We start from the raw sequence: 17,266 nt of genomic DNA, 5'->3' as shown, positions 1-17,266 counted from the left end.
GTGGTCTCGTATCATTCGGGCCATGAATCTCCGTTTCTTTGTAAGGTGATAGAAGGCTGGCGTGGAATACGGGGTGGATTCTCCGTCCTCATGGTAGGGTCAGGCGGTAGTCCACGGGGCCTATGCGTTCTTCAATAATAAAGGGGCCTTCACGTTTCGGAGCCATTTTCCGTGTCGGGTACCCAATGTTCAGGTTCTTTGTGTTGAGCCAGACCTTCTGACCCTTTGTGAAGTGTGGTGAGCCTTTCCTGATCTGTTCTGCCAAATGCTGTCTTGCTAGCTCGTGCATGGCTAGGGCCTCATCTCGAATCTTCTGGAGTTCAGATAACCGAGTTTCCACCGAGGGTACATTTGTCCTAGGGAGTACCGACGGGATTCCGCGTGGTTCATATCCCATCATCATGCGGAATGGCGACATCTTCCGTGCTGAGTGTTCGTGTGTGTTATGGCAGAATTCGAGGTCCGGTAGTCGGTCTACCCATGACTCGGGGTTGTTACCGCAGTAGAGTCAGAGGTACACTTCTAGTTCCTGGTTAATGTGCTCCGTTTCTCCATCTGACTGGGGGTGGTAGGCTGTACTCATTGAGGACTTGATTCCCAGTATCCTGCATAGTTCTTGGAATACGTGTGATGCGAATTGTGTTCCTCTATTGCAAATCAGTGTGTCTGGGAGTCCGAATCGGGAATAAACTTTTTCGTGGAAAAGTTTTGCCGTTTGATCCACCGTGACCGTCTTCAAGCAAGGGCAAAGAATTACCCCCTTCATAAGGTCATGGTCTACCACGACCATGAGAGAGTCAGAACCACATGATAATGGTAGGTCTGTGATGAAGTCGACTGATGAACAGGAAAATGGTAATGCGTTCGGGGTTGCTGGTATAGCATTGGAAGAGATTTAGTGGGGTGCGTATTGATCTTCATCTGTTGGCACCCTGCATATCCTTCTATATAGGCGCACACTGCAGAGTAAAGTCCTTGCCACCAGAAATCACGTCGGACGAGTTCAAGGGTTTTGTAAGAACCCGGGTGTCCCATGGCCGGTGTGTCATGGTACAACTTGATAATATCACGTCGGAGAGGTTGTACTGGGGGTACATATATGCGTCCTTGGTATTGGACAAGCCCGTCGGTGATTTTCCAATCATCGAGGGCAGATTTCATTGGTGGTGGTCCTTTGTGCTGCAAGGCTTGGAGCGCATCGTGAACAATTTGATCTTTAATCGAATGTGCGCAAATATCTTGGTATAATTGTGTCGATATCGAATGCACAAGCAATGCTTCTGGGAGAAGGATACAATCTTCGTTATCATGGTCTCGGTCACCCTTTCCAAGCAACCGAGATAGGGTGTCCGACTGTATCATTTGCATTCCTGGAACGTGCACCAATTGGAGTTCAAATTGTGATAAGAAAAGACTCCATTGTGCTTGGCGTCTGTTCAACTTCTGGGCTGTCCGGTAGTAGGTCAGGTTCTTGTGATCGCTGCATATTATTATCGGGTGGGGAGAGCCATCAAGGTAGTGACGTCACTCTTCGAGGGCCCGAACGATCCCTAATAGTTCTCTGTCATAGATTTCGTAGTTTCGTTCAGCTGGGTTAAATGATTTCAACAAATATCCACATGGGTGGAGGTCTCCATTGACATTAGTTTGTCTAAGCACTGCTCCTGTGGCTACGAGTGAGGCATCGGACTCAATGATAAACGGTTTCGTCTTATCTGGCATGAGGAGTATGGGCGCAGAGACAAATTTTTCTTTGAGCACATCGAACACCTGTTGGCAGTTGGGGGTCCATTCTCATATTGGTTTCTTTGTCGTCATCGTGAGATCTGTGAGCGGTCATACTATTTTGGAATAATGATCGATGAACTTCCTGTAGAAGTTCGCAAAACTAATGAATGCGCGAACGGCCTTCACCGTTGTTGGTTCTGGCCAGTCCTGGATCCCTTTCAACTTGATTAGGTCCATTCCAATATGATCTGGACGTATAATCATCCCAAAGTATTCAACTTCTTGGGAGTCGAACGTGCATTTCTCCGGTTTGACGAACAAATCATTTTGCTTGAGTCGTTCTAGGACTCGAAGTGTACGTTGTCGATGTTCTTCCATGTCATTCAAGAAGATAAGGATGTCGTCCATGTAGATGATCATCCACCCTTCATTGATCAGGTCTTTAAAGATTTCGTTCATCATTTTCTGAAACGTCGCCGGGGAGTTGCAAAGTCCGAAAAACATCACTGTTGGTTCGTATAGTCCTCGATTTGTCTTGAACGCTGCTTTCCACTGATCGCCATCTTTGATCCATACATTGTTATATCCAGATCGAAGGTCCATTTTTGTAAAATAGCGTGCTCCCTTGAGTTTGTCGAGGAGTTCTGTGATCAGAGGAAGTGGGTAGGCATTCTTGATCGTTCCTTCATTCAAGTATCGATAATCTTGGCAAGGCCTAAGGCTCCCATCCTTCTTTCCTACGAAGAAGAAAGGGGATGCCATTGGTGATATCGATGGTTGAATATATCCTTTTCATGTATTCTCGTCTAGGAATTCATCGAGTGCCGTTTGTTCTTTAGGAGAGAGAGGGTAAATCTTGCAGTCTTTTGGTACGAATTCGGGTTTTAAATTGATAGCATGGTCCCATGCCCGTGAGCTTGGGAACCATTCTGCCGCTTTCTTTTCGAAGACGTCTTTGTATCCCATTAGGTCGGAGGGGATGAGCTCTTCGAGCTCCTTCTTCGCTCCTCCTGCCTTTTGGATTGCCTCTTGTACCAATTCCTGCGATTTTCCGCTAGCCTTATAGAGCAGTGTGTCCATGCCAGTGTTACATAGCCAAGTGTTTTGTGCGATACTAAATCGCCCAGATCGCGTATCCCTTGTTATTCGCCCTATACTGGGTCCCGAGGCTGGTTTATTACCACCTCTGGTTGGCCATTCGGGAGTCGCTGTATCGCCTGGTGGGTCAAATATCGCCAGTACTGGGTTTCCTTGAATATTGAAGGGTTTCCGATGAACAGTGTGATGCCGTCGGAAGCAGGAGATACGTAGGAATGCCTTTGAGGGCAAAGGCGGCATAGGAAGGGGCTTATATTACAATGGTATGTTGAGTACCTATCTTTTTCCTTTCGATTACGTTGTACGATTACGTGTTGACCCGAGACTTCGAGTCTCGATATCTCTCGACTCGATCTGGACTCTCTCTCTAGACCATGACACCATAGTCTAGAACCTGTACTGACTCATCCCTCACTGTGAGGGTACTCACTGACTCATCCCTCACTGCGAGGGTACTCGCTGACTCGGCCATTACTGGCATGTATTACTCAGCATGTACTATTAGTATATAAGGCTGAGATCGTCGACTGGAACCCCAGTCTCGATCTGGTTACTTTACCTCTCAATACACGGGATTATCACCTAGTCCTTGTGTGATCTTCTTGACTCTCGATTCTTGACTCGCATTTACTTAGTCGTCGAACGACTTAGTACTTGCTCGACAAACCTCGGACAAGTGGTACGCCCCAGCGTAACACATCCTCTGCTGTTTCATCGGCGGGCCCTGTCCGGCTTTACCGCCGCCTTTAGCCCGACAATCCATGGCCTTATGCCCGAATTTTCCGCAATTCATACATTTGACCTTGTCGCGGTGCCAACACTCATTACCAAGATGTCCAGGCTTTCTGCAGATCAAACATTTTTTGTATTCCCTGAAGGGGCGCTTCTTTCCTTTGGCAACCATGGCTTGGTCCGAGGATTGGCTGTGCTCGCCACGCTCATGCCTTCGCCTATTTTCATCAAGAATGATGGCAATCAATTCTTGTGATGTAAGCTGAGGGCGCACGTTGTCAGCACCTTCGGCGCCAACATTGTCGCCCATGGCGCCAAAGTAAGAGCTGAGGAAAGAGTCCCAGCTCTCCGGTAATGAGGTAGCCAGAATGAGCTGGAAATCCTCGTCAGAAACAACCTTCCCCATTAGGTGGAGTTGTTCCTGGATCTGTCATAGCTGTGTGATGTGACTGGAGATATTATCTTCTTCCTTGGCTTGCATCCGGTAAAAGTGCCGGCACAGCGCGAGAATCCCATGCTGTCCACGCTGTTCCTTGACTGTGCGAAGCTGCTCCCACATGGCCCATCTCGGCTCCAGCAATGTGAACCATCTGGGAATCTCCCAGCGATAGCACAATTACATTCTGGGCCTTGAGGTCCTTCTCTCCCCAGGTGCTAATCTCCGCCTCTCTCGCTGCCCTATTGGCCGGGTCATTACTCGGCTGCGGCTTCGGTGTCTTTCTGGTCACATACTCCTGGAGACCCTTATCATTAAGGATGGCCTCGACGTGGCGCTTCCACGGGAGCCAATTGTCTTCCTTCAGGAGCGGGATTCGGTAAGCATTGCTATTGCTCGTATTATCAGCACTGGTCGACATTATTTGTTCTCGTACTAGTAAGGGGGTAACAATTTTTGTAGCCACAATAGGGGCTGTTGTTATCCGAGTATTTATTGGCTAGAGCCGGGGCTCATAACCTGTTAGAAATTGTGCCTTAGTTCCCAAATAGGAAGGTAGTGATGGCGGGTCAAGATGCATCGGGGTGCGTGATTACGCGTCCTAAAATAGATTTCTGTATATATACAGTTCTAGACGCTCCACTTTATATAAGCAAATTTCCTTCTTTATCTTTCTTTGTAATCATGCCCTCGGCTTGTCTGTCCCAAGGGAAAAATTCTGGAGGCTTCAGAATTTTATGGGCGCTACTATGGGCGCTACTTTCCAACAGGTCTCCAGGAAATTTTCTCTCAGGGACCATTTTTCGGGGGTTTCGCACTGAACCTCTAGCAGAAGGGGACAATTTCGGGGATGTCCTGCACATAAGTTGTACCGGTTTTTGGACGATTTTCGGGGGTCCGAAATCGGAGGTCCGGCCTGCGGCGGGTCCAATTTCGGGGATTCAGGCATCGGGGCTCATAGGGAACTGCGGGGGGTCCTGCGCCGACGCGTGACTAGGTATTCTTCCAAGCTCAAACAGTTACGGCCACAGGCTCAGCAACATTGATGTCTGCCAATATATGTTATCGTCCAGTACCTGCCTTGTTTCTATTCACAGTGGAAGTTATGTCCGGAGAAGGAGTCAGAAACAGTTGCGGCGCAGCACCCGCAGCTGATTGCAGTCGCGCGAATCATACGGTCATCGCGCTAAGTCGCGTCATGTACTAGCGCTCGAGAGCATATTTCGTCCTTCTAGCGTGTGTTCTCTTGTCCACCGCCATGATCATTACGGATGATACCCCGCCCTCGCCCTCCAAGAATGCGCAACCGCTCCCCGGCGATCAGAACCACAGCGATACCAATCCTGCGCCTCCTGCGTATACCGGTTATCAGCAGGGTCAAGCCTACCCTGGCCCCGTCCCCAGTGGCTCAGGATATGTCCCAATAATCGACGCGGAACCTCTCCCTGAACCAGCAGGGAAGCGGTTCTTCAAGGCGTTCGGCGTTGCGTTGGTCATCTATTTCCTTCTGGTTGTGTTCACCGGCAGCGCCATTGATGTAGGACAGAGCCATAGGCGCAGGGTGAGTGGAGTCGTCTGTCTGTTACCAGTCCCCGTTTGAGACGTTGTAGTTGCATCGGGTTGACCCTAACGTTCCCGCGACTCTTCCTGAGGGCCCACCTGAGGACTCACCTCAGATCCCACCTCAGATTCCGCTCCCGCTTCCGGTCCCAGGTGAAAAGTACGGCAAGGTGATACGCTGCGCCAGCGGGACTGCGGAGAGGTTCCCGTCAGAACCGTTTCGTACAGTCACGTTTGAGTTGCCGCTCTCCGCAGACGTCTTGTACATATTCTCTCGTGGATCTCTGGCAAGGGGAAGCATAACATTCGTGGAAGAAGAGGGTGCACACGCGGATCGTGTACATGTCGATGTCTCTTTACTCGTTGGACCGACGGAGCCACGGGACGCAACCAATGTGTGCTTGCTGGAACGTCAAGAAGGCCAGACCGGCATTGGAATACTGGTATTTAATGACCACAGCACTCTCCTGTACACTCATGATGACTAGGAATTAACAGACACCATCTATGGTTGGACCATACGACCCCCTCCAGTTCTACGTGACTGTCCGATTTCCGCGCTCTTCTGAACAACATCTCAACGTTTCGGCCTTTGAGACCGATCTTCCTTTATTTTCGCACCACATCAGCAGTTTGGACGGCAAGATTGCTTTCAAGTCACTAAATCTTAAATCTACCAACGCTCGTATTGTTGCCGAGGTTAGTTCAGGTTGTGTCAGGAGTTTGCGTTCTGCCGGCATCTCACAGCATTTTTTCAGTCATTGTACGCAGAAAGTGCAAATATTAAGACCACGAATGGCGCTATCCAGGGTAACTTTCGCACATCTGGTCATCTTTCACTCGTCACAACAAACGCGCCAATACAAGTTTACGCCCACCTTACCCACGATAACGTCAGGGAAGAGAGTACAGAAACTGCGATGATTACCACCAACGGGTAAGGGGACTTACTTGACACCCTCACCGGTGCGAGTTACTCATGCTAGCGGAAATCGGCAGAGCCATCACAGCATCCGTCCGAATGTCCTCACCCGACTCGACCGGCGGCGCATTCAAAGTCTCTACCCAGACCTCCAATGGCCCAGTGCACGTCCACTTCGTCGATTCTCCTGTGGACACGTATCTGGACTTCTCAGCAAGGACGTCTAATGCACCCGCCGGGGCGTCCTTGCATCGTGCCTATGAGGGATCGTTCAGCCTCCACACCACGCATAAAGCGCCGGTCCTGCATATCAGCGAGCATGCTGAGGACCCTTCTGGAAGAGCTCGCGGTAGGAATGTCACATCTTCCCGTTGGAGAAGCGGCCTGGAGGGAAGCGTAGCATGGGGAAACCCACCTTATGACCAGCCGTTGGGCTCTGCTTCTGTGCAGAGCACCAATTCTGCAGTCACTTTGGAGTTGCAATGATCGCCGGCATGTGGGTGAGTGGCGAATGATGTCCCACCGGGTGTTTTGCATGGTGAACCCCCTTCACAGGCAGCTGTTCGATGGATTTATTTGAAGCGATAGAATCGTTTACTGTACAGTATTTGACGGCCGGTGCAGCGATAATAGGCTACTTGGTGCTGAATGATAGCTGTGACGTCGTATCTCGTGATGGCCTCGGACAGCTTCTACGAAAGTGACTTTGCTATCGTCGGGCCCGGTTGAGTTGTCCTGGTACTCAGACTTAAACTAGTATACCTGCCATGCCCTTCAAGCGACCTGCCCCTCAACCACATGAGGACGACGACTCCCAATCCGAGTCTTCTTCCTCCATCCTTCGGTCATCCAAGCACGCGCGGCTTTCCCCGTCGGATAAGGCTCTCCCTGAAGTGAAGATATACATCGTTCAGGCCAAGCTTGATGTAGCGACGATCTCTGAGCTCTTCCTCCTCGCAGAACGACACACCGCCGCAGTCTGCAGACATGCCGAGGACGCAGACGTGATTATCACCGCTGTGAGCATGCGCAGACGGCTGGAGAGACACGTTCCCTGGGAACTTGCCGTGAGTATTTTCGTCGTGCTGGCTCTGCATTCCAAGTTGTATGCAGGACTTCTCTACTCTTGAGATATCTTTTGAGGTGTGAAGATCGTAAGATTGGAGAAGTCCTGCGCTCGGTACCGCTGGAATGTCTACTTGCCGTGATACGCCGTCTCAAGAACGCTTCTACTGAAGCCATCGTCCACCAGAAAACAAAAGCTGTCGTCACCCTGGACTGGCTACGAGACTCCATCAAACACGGTTCACCGCTTCCCTGCGGCGACTACGTCGCATTAAAGGACTTGCATGAGGAGATCATCACCCACTGCCCACTGTGCAACGCCGCCCCCTGTGCTTGTTCAGATTCCTCTTTTTACCCGTCCCCTGTCACCTCTCCTGCCGCCTCGCGCAGTCCAAAGTACTCACTTTCTCCTCCGCACCACGTATCTCGAGCCAATCAGTCTCGCGGTCCCCTCATTCCTTCTCCTGGGCCCTCCACCTTGTCTGCTCAAGCCGCAGCTATGCCTAAGCTTCCGTTAACCTCGGTCAAGATCCCGTCCAATCTTCAACCGCCCTTTCCGCCGATACCTACCAACACTTCACGACTTAACTACGCTTCGCGTTATGCATGCCAACGCGCATCTCCTCTCGTCTGTCCGAACGGGGGTCTTGTTGCAGAACTGGATATCATGCACCGCACTAGAACTCTGGAAGGAGAAGCACGCAGCTCGTTGAGCTATCAGCGCGCCGTGTCCGTCATCAAGGGCAAGTGTACAATCCAACAGTTGTACTCCCATCTTGTTCATCTATCTGTATAGCCTATCCTCATCCCATCAAATCACTCAAACAGGTAGAGAAGCTTCCTTTCATCGGTACAAAAATTGGCGCAATGGTATGTTCTTCCCCACCCTCTAATCCCTTTATCCGCTAACCCACCGTCTGTCTCAAGGTTGAAGAATTCGCGAAGACCGGGAAAATAACCGAAGCCCGTGCGTTCACACTCCCTGTAGTCGTCTCATACCGCTAACTCGGGTTCTGACCGCTCAGAGAAACATCTCACGTCCGAGCGCTTCCAAACACTATCTCTCTTTTCCTCAATTTATGGCATTGGACCCACTACTGCTCGCCGCTTATACAATCTCGGCTTGCGGTCGTTGGAAGACCTCGAAGTATATTACGGCGTCGACGATTCCCCGACATCAGAGCTTGTGGAGGTAGAACACACAGACACCCGCAGTGCTGCGAAAGGACGTCACTCCGGCGGCGAGAAAGGCGAGAGCGATGAAGGACTGGGGGAAAATTGGACCCGCATCGCCCTGGGATTGAGGGCGGATCTGAGCCTCAAGTACGTGTTTGTTTTTCTCCCGTCCTTTCATATATGTGGTCCCGAGGTTTATTTATCTCCTTTATCACCAGGATTCCCCGAGGCGAGGTCGAGGAGATGGGCAAAGTTGTAATGGCTGAGCTCGACGAGCTTGAGCCTGGGTGCGTGTCAACGATTGTCGGCGGGTCTGTTCACCTCATTGATTCAGCTTGCAATCGCTCACGCGTTGTTCATCTACCTCTAGTTACAGGCGAGGAAAGCCGGAGAACAACGATGTCGACATTGTCTTTACCCATCCAGATCCAGGGCGGGTGAAGGGACTCTGCAAGCGGTTCGTGAGCCGATTGCACGAAAGTGGTAAGGTGGTCTTCGTTTATCTTCGGATTGCTCTGCTCATGATCGTGGTCAGGAATGGTCACTCATGTCATGCGTACGTTCCGACTGCGTAGCTACGCATCCGCTCCTCATGATATCTAATGTCCAGACCTATCTGGTTTTCATGGGCACAATCCCCTGCGCACGACACACTGGGACTCGCTCGAGAAGTCATTGACCGTGTTTGTCCTCCCACCGTCTTCCCCTTTCGCGCGCGGGGTTCGCAGACGGCTTGACCTCATCTTCGCACCCCCCGAAGTCTACTGGACAGCCGTCGTCGGATGGTAAGCTCACTGAACTCACCCAGGTCAGTACTTCTGGGGAGTATGTAGCTCACGGTGTTTTCTGTGTAGGAGCGGCTCCATCATGTTTCAACGAGATCTCAGGCAATGGGCGAAAGATAAATTGTATGTCGTTTTCATTCCTAGTCAAGACTCACATTTACCGACGTGGGCGTGCGAATAAACAGCTCCATGAAATTTGACAGCTCCGCAATGTGTGTGTTGCTTTTTTAATTTAGTGACTATCGCTCACACGACGAGCAGAACTCGCCGGTACGATTCCAAACAAATTTTCCCAAAGACGGAGAAGGAGGTGTTTGACGTATTTGAGCTTGAATGGATCGATCCAACTTTGAGAAATGCGGACGCATGACTTGCGAGTAAGGCGAACCATGTCATCGAATGATTTTATCTTGCGTTGTTTCCTCTCACCAGGGCTGAACTTGTGCATCCATTCATCATATTTGTAAGTTGTGCGATCCACCTTGTATCATACAGAGCATATGATTGCTTTTTTGTACAACCTAATTTGCGAATGCTTGGATTCCTGTCATGGCTTTTCCCAGAATGAGGGTGTGTATATCCTGATGAAAATATAGTGAGCATTTCCACCGCAGGGACACATGAAATAACGTACATATGTCCCTGTTCGTCACGGCATTATGTTTAGCAGTCCGACCCAAGCGTACCACATTTTACTCTTACCTTCGTACGTATTGACGACTTGCAGATTCGCAACATGACGCCCTACATGGTACCTATATGCGCGATCAGATACACAGACACCGTGATAGAAGCGAGTAACTGACTCGTCCGAGCACGCGTTCCCGCCCAGGATATCCAGCACCTTGCGTGCGTGCTCAAGGGCTTTACCACAGTTGTTACGCTTCACGACGCTAATCATCTCTGGGGCCAGCTTCCCAGCATCCTTGAGACGGCCGACCTAAAAAGTATGAAAGATGTCAGCATCTCAACACGCACCAGGACCAACTTTATAGCGGATAAACGCACCTGCAAGCTCGCATGCAGACCTAAAACAGCCTCGGTCTGCGCATCCACGAGTTTCTTCTGCACCAACTGGAACGACGCGAGTGGTCGGTTGAATTGGTGGCGTTCAAGTGCATATGCACGTGTTCGGTTGATACAGTCCTCTAGGGCACCGATGGCACCCCACGAGATGCCGTACCTGAATTTCATGTAAGACGAGAATGACACGGTCGTAATACGAGATAACTATGCCTGGCGTTATTCAGACAACCGAAGGGTGCGCCTAGACCTTTCGCCTTGGGCAGGAGGGCGTCATGTCCGACCTCGACACTGTCCAAGAAGATTGAGCCCGTAAGGGAGCACCGCAACGCGAGCTTATGCTTGATTGCAGGTGCAGTCAGGCCCTTCGTACCCTATCAAGCAGATCTTTAGATTATTCCACATGCGCCCTCGAGCGGCAAATATGTATACCTTCTCCAGGAGGAAACCTCGCACTTTATCGTCCCACTTGCAGCGAGCCCAGATAACGAAGACGTCACTGCGTATGCATATTGCAAATTGTTAGCAGGTTTGTGGAGGAACATAGGCATAAGACGGGAGAGTAGGCTCACGCGACAGGGGCGTTTGAGATCCAAGTCTTCGCGCCGTTTAGAACAAAGCCGCCGTCTACTTGATCTGCAGTGGTCTCCATGCCCGCAGGATCTGAACCATGGTTTGGTTCTGTGAGGCCCTACGAATGGAAGGTATCATGAAACGGTAAACAGTAAATCAAATAACAACATAAGAACATACAAAGCATCCAATAAGTTCGCCCTTCGCTAATGGTCACGGACGTCAGTTTCGTGACACCAAATGAGATGCAGTCCATGCAAATCGGTAAGGGTATCGCTTCGGGATTGTCGTATCCGAATACAAAACATTTGAAAGATATGTAGCTGCATGAAGCTGGAAGGAGCTCACCAAGTCGGGGTAAATACTTTTCCTTCTGTGCGTCGCTTCCGTACTCGTTGATTGGGTGCATCACAAGGGAGGATTGAACAGAAGAAGTTGAGCGGTAGCCAGAGTCAACCCTATGGGATGCAAAGGTTACAATCACCACCAAAGGGATACGCTCGAATATGTTTGAGACGCAACGATTCGAATGACGAAGACTGACCGTTCAACCTCGCGTGCAATGAGTCCATACGCCACGCTGCTCACACCTGCGCATCCATAGCCCTGAATAGTAGGTCCCAGGAAGCCCAGCTTACCCATCTCGGGAAGGATGTCATGATTGAATTCTTGAGTTGTTAAGGTCGGGCGATGTGTGGTGGGGTAGTAATTTCGGGATTATGTCGCGCCGGGGGACAGAGTTTCGCAACCGATGCATCGCATATGGCGAGGTTCCCAAATAAGAGTCAGAACGGATTCAGAAAATGGAGAATCCGTCAGTTATCAAGTTAGAGCAGAGTTGATGTTGAAAGACGCGAGAGAGCGCAGCGCCATGCCACCGAGGGAAAGTAAGACAACGCAGACTGACCTTCAGTACGTTGAGCCTCAAGGACGCGCGGTAGGAGGTTCTCCTACTAGTTGGGGTAAGATTTAACACGACTAGCACAACAGCTAGAACAAAACTTGCCTGACAGAATGCTCTAGCAGTATCGCTGGGAAATCCCAATAATTGGTTGTGTCTACAACCTTACTTAGTTGACCGAATAGACATACCGTATAGCAACCTCCTCTTCCGTCAGAAGACTCTCCAGGCTCAGAGGATCCTAGATAATTGAAAGGGGATATGGTGGAGTTATTACAATGTAAGGACGCAAAAATTAGATGTACCTCCCAATCAAACGCCACATATTCTGCAAGACAGAGATATCAGACAAGGGTCGATAACAGACCTGCACATTCGGCGAGCACCTGTAGGAATTAACACATACTTGAACTGGCCCTCGAAGGGATAGATGAGGAGAACGATCGTTGCACAGGGAGAGCAAGGCTCCTTTTCGCCTGATGCTGAATATGCGGTAATCTCTTGAGGCTACCAAAATTTACAAGACGAAAAGCGGGAGTTGCACTCATGGTTTGAGGAAGGATATGGAGGAACCGGGGAAAACACGGTCACGGCTCGTCGTCGCCGAGTCAATGCGGAGACTTTCGCGGAGTTACGCCTCCCACCCCGCTTTCCACGTTCATCACGCTGGCGCTCCCGTCTACCAACAACTCTCCTCCAGCACTCAAAAACTACACAGTTGCAGGAATTATCGGACAGCTTGAACTTCAGTTCCGCGAGACACAGCGTCTAACTCGAAGGACCAGTCGGGGGTGTATCATTTTGAACACCTCCTGCATGGTATGAAAGCTTGTACGACATGACCATCGGCATCGACTTGCAGACTGCAATTATAATACTCCTCCAGCTCCAGTTCAATCAGGTATTCCTTACGTGGTTACGATAAGGTAGTGGCGACTCAAGCTTAGGGAGGATGTGGTGTTTTTCTAGGTAAGCCTGCCAACATCTCCGTGTCTGCCACATCATATTTACCTGTAAGCTGAGCTTCTTTTTTGAAGAAATATCGCTCAGCCTGTGATGCATAGTCAGTTACAGAACGCGAGAATGTTGCTCGAGTCGGAGTGGTACGGGGAGGCCCGTAGCCTCCAGCAGGGCTTACAGCGTGCGTCCTCGAAACTCTCCTTCCACACTTTCCACGGCTGCTGTTCGGTATTAGTCTCTTGGGCTCAACTTCAACCAAAAATTTGAGTTGACGATGTCCGTCGCGTCGCGTTCGTCCAAGTTGCGATCATGATGATGCGGACACGTGATTGCTTGTACTTCTAAATTTACATCAGGTCATCCGATTCATCGGTTCTTTGTACGAGCAGTCGACCTTCGATAGCGGAGATGTCGGCCGTCAGGTTTCTTCCAACCTCTTCGCACGATCAACCACAGTCAGCGAAGTAATGTCCCGCTCTTGTGTTAACGAATATGACGTTGAACCTGCCCCCGCGCTCATGCCTACCGGCGCATCGACACCAACCATGCCCTCGATATCTGATGCTCTTGCCATGTCCAATTTGCCCACAACTGAGCCGAACGAACCAAGAGTTCCCAACCGTTCAGAGACGCTTTCTCTCACAGACCAAACCAATCTAGTTCCCTTCAAGAAAGTGATCACAGTATTTTCTGGCCTTTCGCTTTGTATTCTCGTCTCATGTCTCGACTCCACCATCGTTGCTACTGCCCTTCCGACAATATCTGATGCATTCGACGCTGGCGCTATTGTATCGTGGGTTCCGTCCGGGTACCTGCTCACCTCTACTGCCTTCCAGCCGCTCTGTGAGCAGATACGATGTTCCCTCAATCCCCGTAGCTGATTGTCTTTTCCCCAGATGGTCGCTTCAGCGATATCTTTGGGCGTAAGGCCGGCCTTAGTCTGGCCATGTCTATCTTCATGCTTGGCAACCTCGCCGCGGGATTTTCGCGTACTATCATCGACCTCATCATCTTCCGCTGCATTGCAGGTGCGGGCGGTGGTGCCATCGTCGGCATTGCACAAATTGATATCTCTGATGTGGTGACTCTACGTGAACGGTGTGTTTGCAGTTCATGAAGATTTTAAAGAATACTGTCTCACGCGTGCTGGTCTACGTCTGCTCTGAATCTATGTAGGGGTAAATATCAGGGCATCATTGGTGGGGTCGTCGCTTTTGGCTATGCCACCGGTCCTTTGATTGGTGGTGTCCTATCAGAAAATGTCTCTTGGCGGGTTAGTAACCTCATTCCTTTAGTCTTTGGAGTTGACGATATGATTATTGCACCGAGTTTCTTCTCCCACTGACTTGAATCACTCAGTGGTGTTTCTGGGTTACTCTCCCCATCTCTTTCACCGCAATGTGTATCGTTCTCCTTGTTCTCCCGCTCAAACCTATCGAAGGCAACTTCCAGAGGTAAGCAGCTCTTCGAATGCTTGGATGTAAGCATAGGGTAGGGTTAGGGTTACTACATCGAGGTAGTGGATGCTATACTCATAACTTCTCCCACTGATTTGGGTGCGTTGGGGCTCGATATGCTGGTGATTAACTCAGAGCTTGATTGTGCTATCCGTGCTATGGAGGTGTGACCTTCCCATGGGCTTCAGCAGTTGTGCTTGCAACTCTTTTCGGCGGCATCCTTATTGTTTCTCCTTTCTGTGTCTGGGAGTGGCGAGGTGCATCTCTACCCGTTATACCTAGTGCGTTGATTATAAATTCTTGCTGAACCCTATAGTGACACACATGCAGTGTATATTTCTAAACATGTCACTGTTTCCGGGGTCTTTATCACCATGTTCATCAAGTGAGTTCGAATTTCTCTCTATGCCATAGTTGTTCTCAAACAATGCAATGGTATCATCTTCTATGACACGCTTTTCTATCTACCACAGTTCTTCTAAGTCGCCCTTAGCTACTCGCCCATCCGGTCTGGTACCTTTCTCCTTCCCGTCCTCGTCAACCAGACAACTACTAGTTTCGCCGCTGTGCGTGTCGTATCTTCGCGCCCCGTGGACTTGCTGCGCAGTGCTGAAGATGATGGTGTTGCCTTTGTCCTTGCTGGCCAGGGCAGTTATCGGTCCAGATTTGCATACGTGGACGGACCTGGTGAATGTTCCAGCAGCATTGTATTGTTGGATATCTGTGGACGTTGCGAGAAAGACTGAACTGTTATCTGGCGCCCAAGTGCAACAGACTGGTTCTGAGAGCAATGAAGAAGTTGATGGAGCAGTGGACGGTGGCCGTTTCAGCGCAGGTTGATCGAGGCAGATAAGAGATTCTGTAGTAAAGACGGCAAGCATGATGGTTTGTGCACCGTTCTGTATTAACAAAAAAATTGGTTAGATGTACTGAGACGCGCGCTGTCCAACGACGGTTCCCTGCTTGCAACCACGTCCGCGGCTGCAGCACATGTCCACAACCTCACGCACGGTGCACACACCGTGCTTCGCGGGCTGTCCGCGGGCACGGGCGCCATCGCTGCTTGCGCCTTTCATCCCCACTCGCGTACACGGCTGTTGCTCGGTGCGGGAACAGTTCTGCTCGCGTACGACACCACACGCCCCTCGGGGCCAATCAAGACCGTTCTTCTCACCACAGCCTCGAGGTGCACTCGGGCAAGATTGTACAGACGTTCGACACCCACAAGGCGCTGGTGACGACTCCTCGAGATTACTCAGAGCAAGAAGGGGTATAATTCTTGAGCCGCATTTGTACTGATGCTCACTGCTTGGATTGTGATGGTGAGCAGAACCGGCCGATATCGTGTACGTCCTCCGTCCCCTTAAGACATGACTCTGCTCCTGATTCTCATTGACACGTCCTCATACTAGACCATCATCCACACAGGCTTCGCTGTCTGGGCAGTCGGCTGCGGGTGTCTCTCTACCGTGACCGACCGCACGTCTAAGGGGCTGCTTGTATTCTTCATGCTCCTCGCTGGACTGGGTCCGGGACAGGTAGGTGAAATCGCGTGTCTACCGAGTAAGCAGTTATATTTCAACTGCAGACACTGCAAACAACAACCGTGGCTGCACAAGCCAGAGTGTCCAGACGGATTTGTCCGTCGTCACCGCCGTACAGAATGTACGACCATTCACTGTTCATGAGATAAGTCTTACTGATTAGTTACTTTGAAATTTGCGGGCGAAACCACAGTTCATCCGTCTACTTGGCGGCACACTGTCTCTTGCTCTTTGCTCAACAATCATGTACGTCGAATATTGTCACAATACTCCAGCTGTATAATTCACCACAGCAACAACTCGCTTAGGCACTCTATGATCCCCTCGGCCTATCCTCCTCGATAATCGGTAAGATACTCGCCGACCCCACACTTGTCGGTGCCCGTTTGTCTTCCACGACATCTGCAACTCCCTCTCCACGCTGGGCATCACGCCCGCTATGGCCGTGCGGATTCTGGCGAGATACACCCGTGGTTTCCGGGCGGTTTTCATCACGAATGCTAGTCTCTCCGCGGCTGCTACGCTAGTGAGCGTGCTAATGATCCGCCACAAGGAACTGACACGGGGCGACGAGGAGGGGTTGCGCATGGACGATTGTGCGCAGGAGAAGGCGGCACGAGAGGAAGACAGAGACCCGGAGAAGGCCGTGACTTCGTCGAGTCGTGCGGAGGATGCGCCGATGGGCATACTCCGTTCGCAGAGCCTGAGGGAGGGGTCTTCTGACGAACGGGGGTCTTGAATGCTACGCTAACCAAAGGAGCTAGATGCCGGCAGCTGTCAGTATATTGATATCCAATGGTTTTTGCTTTTGAGGAATATATGTGTGTGGGATCGCATTCTTTAGATACATATTGTAACATGTAACAATGTTGAACAATTTCCATGAGACAACATACCTTCTCGCATGCAGTGGCAACGCGTAGATGCACGGACAACAGCGGTGTCGACTATGAGAACCACCGCTGCAGAACTGGATCTACGAAATCTCCGTGGAACGTTGGATAGTCGAACCATCTCGTACCGCAAACCACCCCAAGTCGTGTCTTCATAGCTCGAAGCATCGGTAGACAACCCGTGATGACTTCCACCATTGCTTCGAAGGTTCTGTCCGGCACATCCCCAGGACAGCAAATCTGGAAGATGACCTCCAGATGTGGACGGTCCTGCGCATTGTTAGACAAGCTTTGGTCCAACCGGCTCCAATCCATACAGCGGCTTGGGTAGAACGCTGGTGGGACCGCGAATACCTGGAATGCTTCTATGCTGATGGTGACCTTCTCCAGGCGGGTGTGCACAGGTTTGATTC

General features: G+C 50.6%; 10 protein-coding genes across 10 annotated transcripts; 5 read left to right on the top strand and 5 right to left on the bottom strand.

Annotated features, from left to right (window-relative positions):
- Window positions 1–88: 88 nt before the first annotated feature.
- SCP_0305950 (hypothetical protein) lies at window positions 89–289 on the bottom strand (the record flags this gene model as incomplete). The annotated part of the gene is made up of 1 exon (XM_027755987.1): window positions 89–289. One exon carries the CDS (start codon window positions 287–289, stop codon window positions 89–91), a length of 201 nt encoding a protein of 66 aa, XP_027611788.1.
- A 1,547-nt stretch (window positions 290–1,836) lies between these two features.
- On the bottom strand, window positions 1,837–2,490 carry SCP_0305940 (hypothetical protein; the record flags this gene model as incomplete). Its single annotated transcript, XM_027755986.1, has 1 exon — window positions 1,837–2,490. One exon carries the CDS (start codon window positions 2,488–2,490, stop codon window positions 1,837–1,839), a length of 654 nt encoding a protein of 217 aa, XP_027611787.1.
- Window positions 2,491–2,520: 30 nt separating this feature from the next.
- SCP_0305930 (reverse transcriptase-rnase h-integrase) lies at window positions 2,521–2,808 on the bottom strand (the record flags this gene model as incomplete). Its single annotated transcript, XM_027755985.1, has 1 exon — window positions 2,521–2,808. One exon carries the CDS (start codon window positions 2,806–2,808, stop codon window positions 2,521–2,523), a length of 288 nt encoding a protein of 95 aa, XP_027611786.1.
- Window positions 2,809–4,016: 1,208 nt separating this feature from the next.
- Window positions 4,017–4,415, bottom strand: SCP_0305920 (hypothetical protein; the record flags this gene model as incomplete). The annotated part of the gene is made up of 1 exon (XM_027755984.1): window positions 4,017–4,415. The coding sequence occupies one exon, from the start codon at window positions 4,413–4,415 to the stop codon at window positions 4,017–4,019; it is 399 nt and encodes a 132-aa protein (XP_027611785.1).
- Window positions 4,416–5,252: 837 nt separating this feature from the next.
- SCP_0305910 (hypothetical protein) lies at window positions 5,253–5,594 on the top strand (the record flags this gene model as incomplete). The annotated part of the gene is made up of 1 exon (XM_027755983.1): window positions 5,253–5,594. One exon carries the CDS (start codon window positions 5,253–5,255, stop codon window positions 5,592–5,594), a length of 342 nt encoding a protein of 113 aa, XP_027611784.1.
- Window positions 5,595–6,533: 939 nt separating this feature from the next.
- On the top strand, window positions 6,534–6,962 carry SCP_0305900 (hypothetical protein; the record flags this gene model as incomplete). The annotated part of the gene is made up of 1 exon (XM_027755982.1): window positions 6,534–6,962. The coding sequence occupies one exon, from the start codon at window positions 6,534–6,536 to the stop codon at window positions 6,960–6,962; it is 429 nt and encodes a 142-aa protein (XP_027611783.1).
- Window positions 6,963–7,243: 281 nt separating this feature from the next.
- Window positions 7,244–7,606, top strand: SCP_0305890 (hypothetical protein; the record flags this gene model as incomplete). Its single annotated transcript, XM_027755981.1, has 1 exon — window positions 7,244–7,606. One exon carries the CDS (start codon window positions 7,244–7,246, stop codon window positions 7,604–7,606), a length of 363 nt encoding a protein of 120 aa, XP_027611782.1.
- A 2,417-nt stretch (window positions 7,607–10,023) lies between these two features.
- On the bottom strand, window positions 10,024–11,740 carry SCP_0305880 (Glutaryl-CoA dehydrogenase, mitochondrial; the record flags this gene model as incomplete). Its single annotated transcript, XM_027755980.1, has 11 exons — window positions 10,024–10,083; window positions 10,137–10,144; window positions 10,205–10,257; window positions 10,309–10,442; window positions 10,511–10,685; window positions 10,739–10,899; window positions 10,958–11,024; window positions 11,098–11,216; window positions 11,279–11,304; window positions 11,447–11,556; window positions 11,643–11,740. The coding sequence occupies 11 exons, from the start codon at window positions 11,738–11,740 to the stop codon at window positions 10,024–10,026; spliced, it is 1,011 nt and encodes a 336-aa protein (XP_027611781.1).
- Window positions 11,741–13,426: 1,686 nt separating this feature from the next.
- SCP_0305870 (hypothetical protein) lies at window positions 13,427–13,840 on the top strand (the record flags this gene model as incomplete). The annotated part of the gene is made up of 1 exon (XM_027755979.1): window positions 13,427–13,840. The coding sequence occupies one exon, from the start codon at window positions 13,427–13,429 to the stop codon at window positions 13,838–13,840; it is 414 nt and encodes a 137-aa protein (XP_027611780.1).
- Window positions 13,841–16,399: 2,559 nt separating this feature from the next.
- SCP_0305860 (hypothetical protein) lies at window positions 16,400–16,699 on the top strand (the record flags this gene model as incomplete). Its single annotated transcript, XM_027755978.1, has 1 exon — window positions 16,400–16,699. One exon carries the CDS (start codon window positions 16,400–16,402, stop codon window positions 16,697–16,699), a length of 300 nt encoding a protein of 99 aa, XP_027611779.1.
- Window positions 16,700–17,266: the final 567 nt, after the last annotated feature.

The sequence above is a fragment of the Sparassis crispa genome (assembly GCF_003851025.1).
Source record: "Sparassis crispa DNA, contig_000002F, whole genome shotgun sequence".
NCBI lineage: Eukaryota > Fungi > Basidiomycota > Agaricomycetes > Polyporales > Sparassidaceae > Sparassis > Sparassis crispa.
Note: the sequence above shows the minus strand (reverse complement) of the source record. Positions and strands in the feature narration are given on the sequence as shown.